Source organism: Colius striatus, chromosome 2 (assembly GCF_028858725.1).
Source record: "Colius striatus isolate bColStr4 chromosome 2, bColStr4.1.hap1, whole genome shotgun sequence".
Lineage (NCBI taxonomy): Eukaryota > Metazoa > Chordata > Aves > Coliiformes > Coliidae > Colius > Colius striatus.
Genome location: NC_084760.1, coordinates 64,548,429 through 64,564,801, shown reverse-complemented (window position 1 = coordinate 64,564,801; position 16,373 = coordinate 64,548,429). Strand labels below are relative to the sequence as shown.

The following is a 16,373-nucleotide window of genomic DNA, read 5'->3' as shown; positions in this document are numbered from 1 at the left end:
CCTTTCTCAGCAGAAGGTGATCTAACTGAAAAAAATATAAAATCTGAGCAGCTCGGTCATGCCTTTGTGACTGCCCTTGTGTCTCCAGGCCTTGTTCCTCCTTGCATTTCTAGTGTTGGAATACAAATAATTACAGTTCTTCAACAGAAAGCACTTATAATATATGATGACATGGTGTGAAGAATATTTGTTAGTGGAGAATGTAGCAGAAAGGTAAAACAAAAAGGGCCGGAATCCCTCTGATTTCAACATGGTCTTTGCTGTTGAAAAAAAAAAAATGAAAAAAGGAAAAAAAAAGAGGTTTTGGTTACACTTGAACTATGTTCCAAAACAACAATGAGAAATTTCATTCTACAATACACTACTTTCTTAAAAATGGCATCTAACAAGCCTACACTAAATCCAACTAAAGTCAGTGGAAAGAGAAAGGAAGCAACTGGAAGCTGGATCAAGAGGATCAAGAGCGGGCAGCTTCAGCAGGAGACTATGAAGGGTTCATTCTTCAGTCATTCAGGAAAAACTCCCAAATTTCTCCATCTGTGCTAAAGGCTTTCTTTACAGGTCACAGACACAAGATGCACTGGGGTGAAACCTGTGGATTTCTGCTTGGCTCTTTCTTGGACAGTTTTTCAAGCAGATATATTACACATGATGTACACACTACGTGGCATTTTAAAATGTTCAGCAGTGGTCAAGACTGTCTCTTACTGTCTTTGCTTATACTGAAGTTCAAGTTGGGAGAAGTAGAAGTGGGCCAGGCTCAAGTAGTTCTTAGAACCTTACCAGTAGAAACCAGTAAAAAATTTCGAAATAGGGAAAGGCATCACAGATGGGATCACTTGTAACAAGAATAGAGTTATTATTTCGTAACAAATAACTCGAAGTAATCTACAAAGAACACAAAAACCTAATACTTTACTTGGTAAAGATACTTGGAACTATAAAAGCGAAATTATGCTGCTCTGATGTTGCTACCTCATGTCTAAAACTATTACTTAATGGAATTAGCTTAAGTTTTGTCCAAGTGCAATAAACTTTCCATTAAGCAACACAGCACCCAAGAACACAGCATGCGGGAGCCTGAATCTGTCTCACTGACACTGGTGGCAAAACTCTCACGGACTTCAAAAAAGCAGAACTAGGCATAGGCAGCTCTGATTTCCTTCTTTCCTCTTTATTGTCCTTCCTAAGAGAAATGATTTCTATTTAAGTGGTCTTTACACAGATTGCTACCACTATGTTTTTTAATTTGGATGAGTTGTTTAATGGCACTAACATCAACGCTGTTTCACATAATAGAAGCAATTAAACAGAGGAAATAGGCCAAAATTCTGACAATCAAGTAGTGGACGTTGGAGCAAGCATAGTCTTATTTGTATGTTAAGTGCAGAAAAGGTTATAAATTAATAGGGACTTGAATTCTCAAAAGTGCTTGCAAAATAAAAGAAAAACATGGAAGCAGACAAGCTGAGCTGCTTAATAAAGACCAATTCCCCGACCGAGGTAGTCATACATAATCTGACAAGACTACAATAAGTAGGACTCTTCCAAGAAAAGCGGCAGCAGCAGTCACAGAGAAGTTTTGAGAAAGCTGCAGAGAATTAATGAAAGGCAAAGAATTAATGAAACACACAAATTCGTAATCTATCTACATAAAATCCACAAATGAGCTTCACTTTCAAAGGTTTGTGTAAAATAATGGGAGACAAAGAAACAGCTATGTCCACAGCACATTCTGAACTGCTGTTTGCTTTATTTTGAACAGCTGCCCTCTCATTAAGAGATGGAAACAACATGACCAGAGGAAAAACTTAAACACAGAGTCAAGTATAGCTGTAATAAAATTCTATCTATTAAAGTAGTTAATAATCTACCAGAATATTAGCTTGATATACTGCTTTCATCTAGAGATCGCACAGTATTAAAGACGCTGATAATAGTACGCACTTTTGGACTTGGCATTCTGTTTGTCTCTCATCACTATGCACATAAACGTGCAATAAGCACAGTGTACTTTGGATCTCTGCAGGTCATAGAACACAGCAATGAAAGAGTAACAATTCACTTCCATATTATTGTTTTGTTTTGCTCCTCTCCAAAATGCAGTAAAGATTAAAATATTTATTTGTAAAACACCTATTTTTACCATGCCAAAAAGAGCAAGCTTCCTAACTCCTACTTACAGCTTCTATTTCTTCATTGAATCATTCTCTTTAACGATCATTCCTCTTTTGCTTGCAAGAAGCCTGGGTGTGGAGACTGACAATCGAAGTTCCTTGATAAGGTATCACTGTGGTAAATGAGGATTGAAGCAAGGCAAAAAGCACAGAAAACTTTGGGAAATGTTTTGCTGTTGGACATTTCTTTTAACTGATGTGAAAAATACGGATCCAAAAGGTAAGGAAAAAAGATGTGATTTGAACAATAAGAATTGATTTCATGTAAAAAAAGGAAAAACTTCTCAAAGAGCAATTTAAAGAATAATGACAGTTTCTTCAAAATAAGAAGGCTATGATCTTGTGGAAAATTCAGAAAAGGGAAATAAGGTTTAGTGAGTTAGAGGAAGACAAAAACATTCACTTCTGTAAAAGATGAGGTTCAGGGCACGATACTTACTGGATAGGATATTTTAACTGTGGAGTGAAATTCTGTTCAGATAGACATGAAGGTAAATGGAATAAAAACTAAGGGAAACCATAAAGTGTCTAAAATGGCAACAGACCTATTCTTGACTATCCAAAATGGAGAAGTAAGACAATATTTGAGTAAATAGTCTAATAAATAATTTATAGGAATATTTAATCAATAGAAACTGTATGAAATCACACTTTGAGCAAGTTACATACAAGAACTCAGCCATAACATTTCAGTGGATCATCTGAGTAGTGAGAAATTAACATTACTTCCATCAGGGAATAAAAACTTCCAATCTGTAACCTGCTTATTTTTTATACCCCAAAATGTTATTTTAGTGTCTAATAGGATTTCCTTAGAATTCTACCCAGGATAAATCCAAGAAAGCAGAAGATGTAATAAAGTATCTAAAAAGTAATGATTGGAAAGTAGTAGGGGAAAAAACCTTTGCTTTCTGTATCTTCAGCAATTCAACAGACCTCTTCCTTGCAAAATCTAGAAACAGTTGTGTGAAACTCAAAGAATTGGAAATCTGGTGACTAAACCCAGGAACACTGAAGACTACTGGGAGGCTGATCCTCCTTCTATTTCAGAAGGGAAGCAATGTACAATGACTGACATATAAGAGCTAAAGCTGGGAGAACACCAACTTTTCCTAAATATTTCTCCTGCGAGAGGTAAATGGTGCATGAAAATACATGCAAGTCGTGAAAAATAGAGAAAAAAATCCCATGTGTATATGTTTTTATATATATAGATATTGATATACAATGTGTAACAAGTGCAATTTTTGTTAGTCATACATCATATAGGTTGATCAAATTTTTAATTATCCCTGTGTTGCCCAAACTGGTTTGCTAGTTTGGGCAGAATCTTGACTTTTTTTTCCATTTCTAGGAAAACATGTGAGCTTAAAAATCCCGACTATTTGGAAACCTGTATAGTTTTGTATAACATGACTAGCATTTATACTAAATCATTCAGAATGATGACAAAATACCATTTGGCCTTGACACAAAGTGCACTAGAGACCATGAGAAGATTAGTTTCTCATTGGACCAGGTCTCCTTTGAAAAGCTTTATAACATATTATGAACACGTAATTGCATTGCTTCTGAAATTACACATGACGAGCAAAGTAAATCAGAATGAGGTTGCTGCTCCCTAACAGTGATACATTATTAGAAGTAGTTTAGTGCCATATTCACTGTATGCCAAAAAGTGAGGGAAAGGGGAAGGGAATTATTAAAACAGCCTCCATTTCCTTTTTTTTTATAGAACGGGAAGAAGAAATAAACTCCACAGGACAGGACAGTGGGTAGGTGAGATGAAATCAGATGTGCAGTCCAGGGGAGAACAGATGCTGACAAGGTGAGCTACTAGCCTCATAGAAGATGCAAGAGTAACATTAGGGAAAGCTTTGTATTCCTCAGCAATCTTGGATTGTTGGTAAGACCTGAGGCATAGTCTCCACTTCAAAGGTTTTGCTGACATAGCCTTATCATTTAGAAGTGTGAAAAAGGATCCCACCCACTGTAAAATGTAGGTCAAGCAGCAAATTAGCCCATTCAGAGACTGGTTTTACACTATACCAGTTAAATGGTTTTGCCAATAAAAGATGTCTTTCTGCTGTAGGTGTGTGGGAAGGAGATAATAAGTTTTACAAATCTTTTCACATCTAGGCAAACTCTGTAGAAAACTCAAAGCATCAGTAACTACTTCCTAATGGTAAACTGGGAATGCTATGCTATCTCTGAAATAAAAAGTCCAGCTTTTGTGGCAGTTCTCAAGGGTCAGTAGTTACAAGTCCGTTCCTACCGTACTTTTGCCTGTACTGCAAATGGATACATCCCATACGCACTTTCTGCCCCTTCCTTAAAAGACTAGTTGTATTTTGGTTTTTTTCTTCTTAATTTGCTCTGAAGATTCAATCTCCACATATTCCTCAGAAATCAGCCTTCTGCTTTCAAAGAAATCCCCTGAGGCCCAATTTCCAGGGGGTGTGATCCAACTAACTTTCTTTGGCTGCCTTTGAGGCTGTCCCAACTCCAGTGCCTCTGAGCCCAGCAGAAGTCAGGAAATGAGAGCATATGGTAAATAGTTTAACTCACGCTAGTTTGGACTTCAATTCCAGCATGATGTTTCAGTGTTTTGCATTGAGTAAAATGTGTGTTAACTCAACAGGCTCTGGTTCAGAAAATGAATGCAGTGACAGTGAACAGATATCAGTGTACCAAAGCTTGTTGCTGCAGAAAGGTGGGTGTGCCATACCATTTTTTATATATATATATAAAATATACATATATATATATCTAAAATATATATATGTATATATATATACACACATATATGATATGTCTATTTGGTTTTGTGGCGGATGAAATCCAAGCTATGAAAAAATTATCTGTTAACATTTGAAGCTCAAAACAAACATAACTAGTATTAGGTTTCTGAGCACATCCAGAGCACTCAGCCTGTCAGCAGTCATATATTTATAGACTGCCAGCATACACCAAATAATAGACAATAAAGCCTGTTGTAAAGCCACTTGTAATAGCATCCATTGCCTCTATCAAGAAAATGTCTTTAAAAATGTTACCTTTTAATACTTCTTTTTTCTCTTGCTCCCTCTTTTACAGAGCCAGGGTGGATGCTATAAAAGAAATAAACATAATTAAAGTGAGTGAATTCCCAAAAGCAACGTAGCACAAACAGCTTCCCCCTTCATTTACCTGATATTGACCACATACACAGTGTAATTCCAGTTCTGAAAAGTACGGTTTAGCTGAAAAACAGAAGACATTGATCACATGTATGGAGAGATGTTAATGGGGTTCTTTGTTGCTTAAAGTAAGAGTTAGAATTTCACCCTTTTCTCCCTTGAGGAATCCCCTTCAGTTTTTCAAAGCACAACCACCTCTCATTTCAGTGAGGTGATTGTTGTATTAGATGTACAACAGGTAGCGAGAGATTAGGCTATTCTACTGAGAGAAGAAATCTGTATAAGGTCCCACACAGTGAATAGGTCAGGGCACAGGATGTTGAACTTTCCCTTTTCTCCCTGTCCTCCTCATTTTAAATTTTCAGAAACACTTTGATTAGAAAAGATGAAACTACAGGGTCAGTTTTCACCCAGAAGTCATCTTACAATGATCTCTTTTTCAGACCTTTGTACTATTTATTCTGAGTTGACAATGCTACCCAGTCTTCCCCCAGAAGACACTTTTGCATACTGTCCTAGGGTCAAGTGATACTGTTCCAGATTCTTTGGCTCAGGCATCTACATACTTGGCCTGACTACTGCCGCTAAGAGAACCTTAGCAGGTAGGGATGGTTGCATTTCTGGTTTGTAGATGACTATAGATAGTTTCCTTAGCTTCTGAAAGCTGAAAGCATACAGGTAAAAAGAAAAAAAAAAAAAGAAAGAAAAACAAACAATAATTGTCATTTCTTTATGATGTTATATTTTCAAGTAAGCAGTTAGTACAAAGACTGTTTACAGACTGTGTGCCACGATGTGAAAGTCAAAAAAGACAGAGAATATTTGTACTCAGATAAGAGGAATTTTTGAGGCAGGAACTTGAAGAATCCTCCACCCAGAGGGCCCAGAAAGGATTCTATGTCTGTAATTAATATGGGTTGAAAAATCAGGGGCTAATAAAAACCCTAATAACTGACATATCGCAGAAGACTTCTGAAGTAGAGAATATTAGGGTAAATGGGGACAGTGTACTGCCTCACAAATAAAAATGAACACTGTCTAGTTTTTTTAATTATTTCTATCACAATGTAACTTCAAATCACATTAGTACTTGAGGAGAAAAGTTTTGCTCTATTAAGTGATGCTGGAACTTAGAGATCTACTTCTTTCAGTGGGTAATTTTGACTTTTCCATACTTTCCAAAATCTCAACTGGTATCTAAACTTCTTAAGAAGATGGCTAGTATGGTGGAGATATTTCAAAATTTTATCCAGAGTGCCTAAGAGTCTCACCTAGACCTGAAGTCATTATTCTGTCAATCAATAATAATAACATATTCAGAGAACACATTAATTTAAGAATTTATTTGTTTTGTTTTGTTTTTTTTTCTTTTCACATTGATTGTATCAGTGGGGAAGATTCCTATATGTAATTACAGAGAAAAGAAACTTAACTTACCCATTCTGCAATGACATCATGTACTTTCGACACTGAGTTGGAGTGGGAACTAAAGACAGTTATAGATATCCTGTAGAACAGCCCACCTGTCCATTAAAAACAGCATTATAATGTTAGAAACTGAGAAAATGTGCCTTTTTAACAATGAGACTTTTGTTTCATGATGAATATAAAGATTGGGCTGAATCCTAGATACGAGGATACCTCAAGCTCATGTTGTCCAAGTTTGGAGTGAACAAACCCTGCAGGCTTGGGCCCATTCTCACTAGTCTTGCTGAATTAGACAAGAATTCCCTCTGCTTCCATATTTTTAGAGACACTTAAAATGTGACAAGGAAACTCACAATGTACATATAAATAGTATTTTGCATATGTCTTGAATGTGGTGTGTAAAAGCAAGACCACAAAAGTCATGAATGTAAAAAGTAATTACTGAAATCTGTAATAATGGATAAATTCTGCTCTCAGTCCTATTGTCATCATCCAGAATTCAACCACTGCAAAGTAGACTTACAACTTTATGAGAGCAGATAAGGCTCATCAGCTAAAAGAAACAAGATAACTGAGGACACAAACAGATGGGCAAAGGGATATCCAGCTCTTGTTTTCACAGCACAGTCTTTGCTTTCAGGCCTGGCAATGATCAGATGGTAGAAGAACCCACACTAGAAAATTGGCATCTGAACAAACCATCTTTCAGTTACAAAACATGTAACTCTTGTCCTGGAGCAATTTTATATTTAGTAAAATTGTTTTGAAACAGCACTGGTTAAATGTAAATTCTCTTTATGAGCTGGCAGGCAGAGTTAGAAGATTTCCCATCTAATAAATGACACCACATCATCTCATAGCTAGTTACATTCTCTTTTAAAAGTCTATACTTCTCACGTTTTTTTTTTTTTGTTAAGCTACTAAGAATTCTGTATGCTCTGTTTGGATAAAATTTCCCAGGATGAGGTTTAAGAGCTTCTGGATCAATTCAATGGCATGTATTGCACACATATGGCATTGCTTGGTTCAGGGCTGTTACCAAACCAAGTTGTAGGCCTTAATCATAGATATGTGTATTAATATAAATCTTATAGAGAAACGACATACTACAGAACAGGACATGACAACAATTATACAGAAATCCCTTTCTGTCTCTGGATTGTGAAGGAACTGCTTTAACTTTCTGAGTCTAAATAAAAGACCTTTTATTCTAGGTGGAACAAATGTCATCATTTTACAGATTCATAGATAATCACTTTACAAGAGCTTGAAATAAAAGTATCAGGAAAAAAAAATTGAAGTCAGTGTGCTTCAACTTAATTGTGCGTATTGCTTACTATCCCACTTATGAGCTGGCTTGAATATTGTTTTTTCTTTTCATTATGGAATTGATTATATGGTCACTAAGGTTAACATGAAAATTCCTCAGTGATAAAATTCTAAAGAATCAACTTCTTGCAGGAGTATGGTTTAGCAGCTACCTTCTTTGGTAAGGTATGATTAAATTTTAGATATGACAAGAATGAACTTGCTTGCTTTTTCATTTATTGTCTTTTTTTCATCCTTAACTCAGCAGACACATAAATTTGAATTGCAGTTTAATTTTGAAAATTTATTCTAGGTTCAAGCTAAAAAAGAGAAAAACAAGTCTTTAGAAATAATAAAATATCAAAAATAATATTTAAAAAATAGTTAAAAAAATAGACTTTGGGCACGTTGAAAACACTTGCAAGGTTCTCATTTGGCTTGGATCTCATTTCTATGTTATATCTCTGTATACACATATATTCAATTTTGTATGTAAAATCTACCTTTTCTATGTTCTATACATAATATACATAATTATAACCTTATTTATATAATTATGTATACGGACAAATCACCTTAATGTAGGAATTTCTAAAGTATTTTAAGAATCAAACATAGTACCTACAGACTACTCAACAGCTATGAGATCTCTGTCAGATGGTGACTAAAAGCTTGTTTTAGTCAGGTGAAAAAAGAACAAGAAAAAAAAGAGCTAACCTACATTTTTAAACACTCTCAGGAGACCACAGTGGCAGATAGTGAAAATTAAAAATGATATCTCACTCTGATTTCCACTTTGAGGAGGAAATCCCACCTCAAAATGCTGAATGAAAGAAAAAAAAATGGCCAGAAAATTGATGAAAAGTAGCCAAATATAATTTGAAAAAAAAGAGAAAAAAGAGCTTGGAAAAACAATTTTATCCACACCTGCCATTAACCACATAAATACAATGATTAATGAAATACCAAGATTGTGGGGTGGTTTTAATTCTGCTAGGCAAATTAACCAAAAGCTTGGTTTGGAACATCTTTTCTTTTTGGATGTTAAATCCTCAAAATTATATCAATACTCTAAGTGAAAAACATTCATGCAATGTCAAATAATAAAATGGCATAAAAATATATGATACAGAGCAATCCATCATATTATCTTCAGTCTCATGAGAGCTGTCTTAGAGAAGTACAAAAAACTGTAAAACATGTTAATAATACTATCACTAATACATTACAAATTTCCTCCTACTGTAAGTAGAATACTATTCCAAAATCTTTAATATGCTAAATGGATCTATATCTAAAGGATGAAAGCCAGCTACTTCTATATTCAGTCTACCAACTGGATATCTAATAGATAAGACTATCTGCTTTTATTCTATATCTAACTTAATAGCTTGACATACTGTAGTTGACCTCAGGTTGACACAGGCAGCCCAGCTCAGTGAAGGAGTAACACAAACAAGATAAAAAGACTGCAGGAGAGCTAGTAAGTTGATTCAGTGGTGGGTAAGGGGTGGTATTTCGGCTTGTCTCAGATGGTAAATCAGCCAAGGAATGAACATGTGCCAAAACTGATGACCGAGGGTATGTTAGAGATGAAGCTGACATTTGGAACTGCATGAAGGAGTGATGGATTGCTGTTGCAGGTGTCATAAGAATGCCCTTCAAGGTGGTCTCTTTGTGCTGAAGAAAAACTGCACTGTAGGAAGAAGGCAAAGCTATGACATCATTCATTATTGTAGTTCTTGATGACTCCAAATTAGAAGAGAGATTTGCAAAATGTTCATAATTAGCATTTTCAAATTCCAAGGCAGGACTACTAACAATACGCAGGGAAGACATTCCTTCCCTGTGCTTGCTAAAGGATCCATACACCTCCTCTTCCAAATCCCATTTGGAAAGCCTCAACTTGTTTGTTGATATCAAAACTGCAGAATTCCTTATGTCTTCATTATCATCAATGACTTCTTGTTCTTCTGCCCATAGTGAATATCTCAGACTGTCCCCTTGATTTGCAATGGAGTTTTGTCCTAAAACAGTCAGATGAATTCTCGGTGTTGCTGTTGTTGGCAAGCTTAACTCTGCTACATCCCACTGAGGTGTCATGCTTGGAGAAATTGTATCAAGGTGGTCCTGAGAACTTTGTGGGAGTGGAGGTATGGAGGAGCTGTTAGGAGGTACACTGACTCTGAATTTTAAGTCTGAACGAAGAAGATGCCTTAATTCCACAGACAATGTCATTGGAAGGAAGTCAGAACTCACTGAATCAATGTATTTTAAAAAAACACCTGCATCTATTTGAAATTTACTTCTTGCTTTATCAATAGTATTTGTTACAGCATCACTCGCTGAAAGACTTTGAGATTGGGGTGATCCATATGTTCTTGTAGTGTTTAACAGATTCTTAACTGGTGTATTAATCAAGAAAGCAGCTTGGCTATCCCTTGAAAGTAAAGGCTGGGTTCCTGAATGTGTTGGAAGGACAGAAACAAGATGCTGCTTATGGTTTAGGAAGTTTGCGTTGGTTTGATCAGTTGCTTTTTCAGTTTGCATGTGCAAACTATCAAATATATTTAATTTTTCTGCAGAGTTTTCAAGTACCTTATCAAAGGGACTTACCTGAACCTGTACAGAGGGCTGACTCAAAGGTACTTCCAGGGAAGGGAAAGGATAATCAAAATAAAATTCACTGTTAGAAGGCATGGTCAGGTTTATAAAGTTCACTGTTGACTCCAACTGTGATATTGTCCTGTCATTACTTTCTGAAATTCTCTTTGGAAGATATGGAATAAATGAACTAAAGATTTGTGTTTCCAAACCTGATGCATGACAAGAGAAGTTCATTTCTTGAGCCCTATGATCTAATAGTCTAATGGAAGGTGTTTGTTCAGAGATACTTTCAGACTTTGCAAGTGAACTAATGGATGGCAATCTCTCTGTTGGAGAAGAAAGCAGTTTATTAAATGAGAGCCACCAATTTTCTGATGGCTCCCCAGAAAACATTTGAGGTATTTCTTTCAAATGATAGGAAGCAGTCCAGAAACTTGCTTTTAAAGAGGGTGAAATATCTACATATTTTTGAAAATCCAAGTAACCTGAGTCCAAGAAGTTGTCAACGCTATGCACGTTCTCTGGCTCTAATATGAAAAAAGCTGACTCTTCATTTTTAATACTATGATGAAATGTATCTAAATTGTTATCCAGTACTCTGTTTCTGAGGGTCTTGCTTGGCTTTTGAAAATATACTGGATGTTTTAAATAATGAGACCAGTAATTGCTATTAAATATGCTATCACTTTCCAAATATATGTCAGTCAACGATTGTTGATAAACAGGCAGGGTTGTTACAATGTGCTTAAATGCTGAGCTTGTCCAGCCTGTTCCTACCAGAAGGGCTGAAAATGCTAGCACTTCTCTACTGATTCCTAGCACTGAATTTGTCAGTTGGATGTCAGGTTTCAATTCTGTGCGTGTTTTTTTCATGGTTTGAAAACAAGTTGTTGGGTTTGAATATGGAGCCTCCACAGAGGTTAAGTTTGTAATGTCTCCTGAGTGATCTTCCTTAATGTGTGTAGATTTTCTAAACTGGAACTCATCATTTGCTGCTAACATAGAAAAACTTTTCCTATGAGCACTACCTTCTGACATTTCAAGGTAAAAATTTTCAGGTGTAAAGTCTAGCAAATCTAGACTACTTTCTTTGAATGTGGATTTCTCCTCTGTAGGTAATATAGATAAGCTAGATAAAGAATGATGTCTGTCTCCTTGAATGTCAGAGGCAATATGATGATGAAACACAGTCTCACTCCACCAACTCACAGGCTCCAAGACGTTGCTTATATGCCTGAAATTGCTTGTAGCAGTGTTGAATGATGAAAGCCATGCAGTTTCTTTTTTGTGTTTGTAAGCAGTGCTGCTGCTGCTAACAGAAGAGCAGAACACTGACTCAGAGTCAGAATGACCTAGCCCATCTGCCAACATCTGTGCTAACTCTGCACTAGGACTTCTGCTTTGAAAAAGAGGAACTAGTGCATTCACAGAAGGCTCTGTGACTGCATCTGCTGTATCAGAAGTGCCGTGAAATGAACTTCCAGAATAATTAAAAATATTTTCATTTGGTAACTGATTCATCACAGTACTATCTAGGTCATTTTTTTCTGTAAAAGCAGCCAAGGTATCATTGCCGGTGTCCTCAGAAGCAGCTGATGTAGATGTAGTTGGAAGAAACAAGCCGTAAGTATTTTTTCTCCCTGGGCTCTCATCTGCTGAGTTTTTACTGAAACGGAGAGGCCTTTGTTTCACTGGCCAAACAATTGGGGTTGAGATAATTCCTATGTTTTTGACCCCTTCTATCTTAGACTCTTGCTGCCTCTGTAGTTGAGAGTGGGAGGATTCAGGTGAATTTCTCTTCATTCTGAAGATAACTGTAGCAGGAAGACTGAATTCCTGCAGGTCTGTGTGTAGTAAGTCACAAAGTTAATGGATTAAAGAAAATATATGCAACTTAACTGTCTGTTCTTGTCTGTCTGCTCTTGGTCTAAAAATCTACTTACCCAGAGTGGAAAATGATGATAGATGACTGAAAGTTTAATTTGCTTCTACTGTAAATGAACTTGACTTTTATTTCTTAGTCTTTCTACTTTCTCTCAAGACTTTCAAAGCCAAAGAAATTGATTACTTGTCCAGTTTTACTCATAGTAACACTAATAAGGCATTCAGCTCCTTCTGTAGTTACAAAAAATCCAAGTTCATTGATCATGGTGAATATAGAGTGAGTTGCTCCACAAAAAGTAAAACCTCACAATTTGGAACAAATTTTCAATATTTTCTTCTTACTTCTACAGCTTAGTAAATCCAAACAGGCTGAATCCAGATAAATTCTTTCACACTGTCTACTGTATTGCCTGATTGCCAACACACAAGGTATTATCTGCCAAGAAAAAAAAACTACTCCAAGAATTTTAAATCCTACAGTAACAACTGATCATGCATTTGGGAAAAAAAAGAACCCAAACACACAAAACTCCCCCAGATTCTAATTTATTGCTGTGGAGCACATTGAAAAAATATATCTTAAAATAATACCTTGAAGCCTCAGGTGAAAATTGCAGAAATCTACCTCTGTGTTGTTAACAATGTTTAGCAACTATCTTTAACAAACTAATAAATATTTTAGCAGTGTCTCACAATATGATGTTTAGTCTCTAGGTTACAGTGATATCACAGAATTTGAGAAAACCTCAAAAGAAATCCTTGCTCTTTTCCCGTGCTAATAATAGACTCATTTACTACCTTATTTTTTCCCCTAATCTTTCTAAATGAAAAGTAAATGATATCTGATCCTGTCAACATTTTCCCTAGTAAAGTCTGATCCAGCTCTTCTTGAAGTCAGTGGAAAGATTCCTGTTGACTCAGTGGAAGTGGCTTTGATCCACAGGAACAATTCCACTTGGCTCCTGTGCCTGACTAGTGAGGAACAGACAGTCTCAGCATACTACCACCCTGGCTGCCTAATGCCTCATAATCAGCAGTGTTAAAACATTTCAGTAGTATGGTTCTTTTCAGACCCTTTTTAAAAACCAGCCCCTCTCCCTTTGCATAGCTAAACAGAATGGGTGACACAAATTAGTCCCTTTCGTACAAGAACCAGGTAAACAGGGTAATAATAAGTATCAAGTTTGGTTCTGTTCTCATTTACACTTTACACAGTCAAGTGAAGCTACTCCTGATATATTTTAGTGTAAATGAGATCAGAACCTAGGCATGACCCTTGACATTATGATAGTACGAAAAACACACATTAAAATACAATAAATTTGTTCTAGACATGGTACAATGAAAAATGTAACACAGGAATTCTTACCATTGTTTGGCTTATCGTTTCTATTAGTATCAGGCATGTTAGTGGTGACAGTGGGTGGTGTAGGAGTAGTAGCATTTACAGTGGCTGGTAATAAAGATGAGAAAGAGGTGAACTTGAATGAAATATGAATGTTAATAAGGTAAGACAAAATGGGAACAACGAATGACAATGTAAAATGAAACCATCTACACACAATGCCCTAAATGTTAAATAAACACATTATTTGTCTGCATAAAGTGAAGAATGGATATGAACTGAAGTCCCAGTACTGCAGTTGTCACTTTCACTGGCTCCAGTCGGATTTTTGTCAGTGCAAAGGTTGCAACATCAGTCTTGTACTGCTTTCATAAACTCAAAATCTTGTGAGTGCTACAGATCCAAACAACTGTAAAGCCCAGAAAATAGATCTTATAAGTTCTAAGATGCACACACTGGAAATATTGTTTGTGAAAAGAATAATTGTCCGTACTCAGAGATTCAAGAGGATAAACAATGGCACAACCAAAATGCCCATATAAGGATCTCATTAACTCCACTGAACTTCATACAATGAAGAGAACTGAAATCAGATTTGGAATAACTGAAGTGGAATACATATTTTTGAAAGCTTCATCTATCTTGATCAGCTTCATCTGATCTCAACTGTAGTGTTCCCACTTATACTGGCAGGAGTCACTGCACACAACCCTGGCAAAATGTTTTCCAGGAGAACCGGGTAGAATAATTTTCAAAATCACAGTGAGGGGACAAAGCTGGAAATATTTCCCTCCTGCGGCAGACTGCAGGTGTATATATGCTAAAAGAATTACAAGATCATGCCACTAAATTTTAAAATAATAGTTTGGAAAGTAGTTTCATTTTATCTAGTAACTACTAGAGAATGTAAATCCTCTCACTGATAGATTACTTTTTTCCTGAAAATTCTTTTTAAAATCTGAAAGTTGGTGCAGTATAATCTGACAGTGTTATACAGCTTTTGCAGATTTTGACCAAGAACCAACCTGGAAAGGTTAAGCAACTATATTTTAGGCAAGAAATTGCATTTTCCAATTTTTTGTGAGGTTGTTCCTTTTGAGTCTGAAAGTCATAAACTCAGTTGTCAGCTTACGGAACAGGTTCATGTTCAGGTTTCAGTGAAACAAAAAACTTAGGGAAAGAGGAGGAAGAGTTGGAACACGGCAGCAAACAGGTTCTAATTGAGAAAATGAATACATTAAGTGATGCCTCATAATACAAAAAAGTCTCTTTTTTCCATGAAACTTCAGGGCTATATTGTCTGAGAAACGTGTTATAAGGCTTTTTACTGATCTTCTAGCCAATGCTGTTAAAACAGGCATGTTCCAATGAATGAAAATATTTACTAAGCATAATGAAGAAAATAGCTCTTTCATCAGACTGTAGCTGACATAATCTGGCATCCACAAACTTTGTTACTGGTACTATTGCACAACACACAACAAAATAAACAAAAAAGGAATCCAAACTGGCCTCTCAGTTTAAGTCTGAAGTGCTGACAGAAACAGTCAAGAATCTTTTTATCATTTTCATTATTGTGACAATAATGATGATGATGATGAACAGGGTAAATGTGATCTGCCACTTCCAAAATGACAAACACAGAACACCAGTGACACTTTACCAAATACTTTTCAGAGAAAAAAACAGCATTACCTTTGTGAAAGTACTCATAGTGTTTACTGAAGTTGTGATGGTCTAAGAAGTTAAGAGAGGCAAGTTTGAAAGGCAGCATCTTTTAATAGAGGCAGTATCTTCTACTAGACATGTTAATAAAGCTGGAAAAAAGGATGAGGCTTTTAGAAAAGCAGGCCTGTTTTGCTGAAAGTGTGTCCATTTCTGCAGCCATATTAGCTGACCTAATGGAAGATATTCCCTCACATCATGCCATTTTGACAGGGGAAAACATTCAGAATTCTTCCAAGAGAATACACAGAGTTTTTATATGGTCGTTGTATCACCCTTTACATATAAAAAGACTAACACTGAATAATTGCTGTTGTCACATTTACCCAAGGTATTCAAGTAGTAGCACTTAAATCATTATTGTGTTTTGTAAATATGATGCCTGAAAATTACTACTTTAAATTTGATTATGGACATAGCTGGCATTTCACTTTCCATGTGGAGACCAATACAATATGCTCTAAGAACCTGAACCAAATTTAGGAGAAGTATGCTGATGGCTCACATGGATTTCTTACTGGCTTCCCAAGTGGAGTGCATTTGCCTTTTTGTTTTGAAGTCAAATCAGATTTATTTGCAAATGTCAGTTTTGAAGGAGTTCTGAGACTTCCTCCTCCTCTTTTATGTTTTATTCTTTCCCATCTCTTTCTTCCACCCTCCAGGCTGAAAAGGGTACAGAGGTAGACATTATTTTTTTATGCAGTTGCTGCTGTGATTAAA

The 16,373-nt window shown here is 36.1% G+C and overlaps 1 protein-coding gene across 4 annotated transcripts in view; it reads right to left on the bottom strand.

Annotated features, from left to right (window-relative positions):
• ADGRG6 (adhesion G protein-coupled receptor G6) overlaps positions 1-16,373 on the bottom strand; it is a 113,677-nt gene that overhangs the window by 39,229 nt on the left and 58,075 nt on the right. For 3 of the 4 annotated variants that reach the window (XM_061990821.1, XM_061990820.1, XM_061990822.1), the window contains exons 6-9: positions 13,953-14,036; positions 6,794-6,879; positions 5,367-5,419; positions 5,234-5,287 (exon numbers count right to left, since the gene is read on the bottom strand). In XM_061990821.1, the coding sequence (XP_061846805.1) occupies positions 5,234-5,287; positions 5,367-5,419; positions 6,794-6,879; positions 13,953-14,036 (277 nt within the window). The remainder of the gene's footprint in view (positions 1-5,233; positions 5,288-5,366; positions 5,420-6,793; positions 6,880-13,952; positions 14,037-16,373) is intronic. The other variant, XM_061990823.1, reaches the window with a different exon arrangement.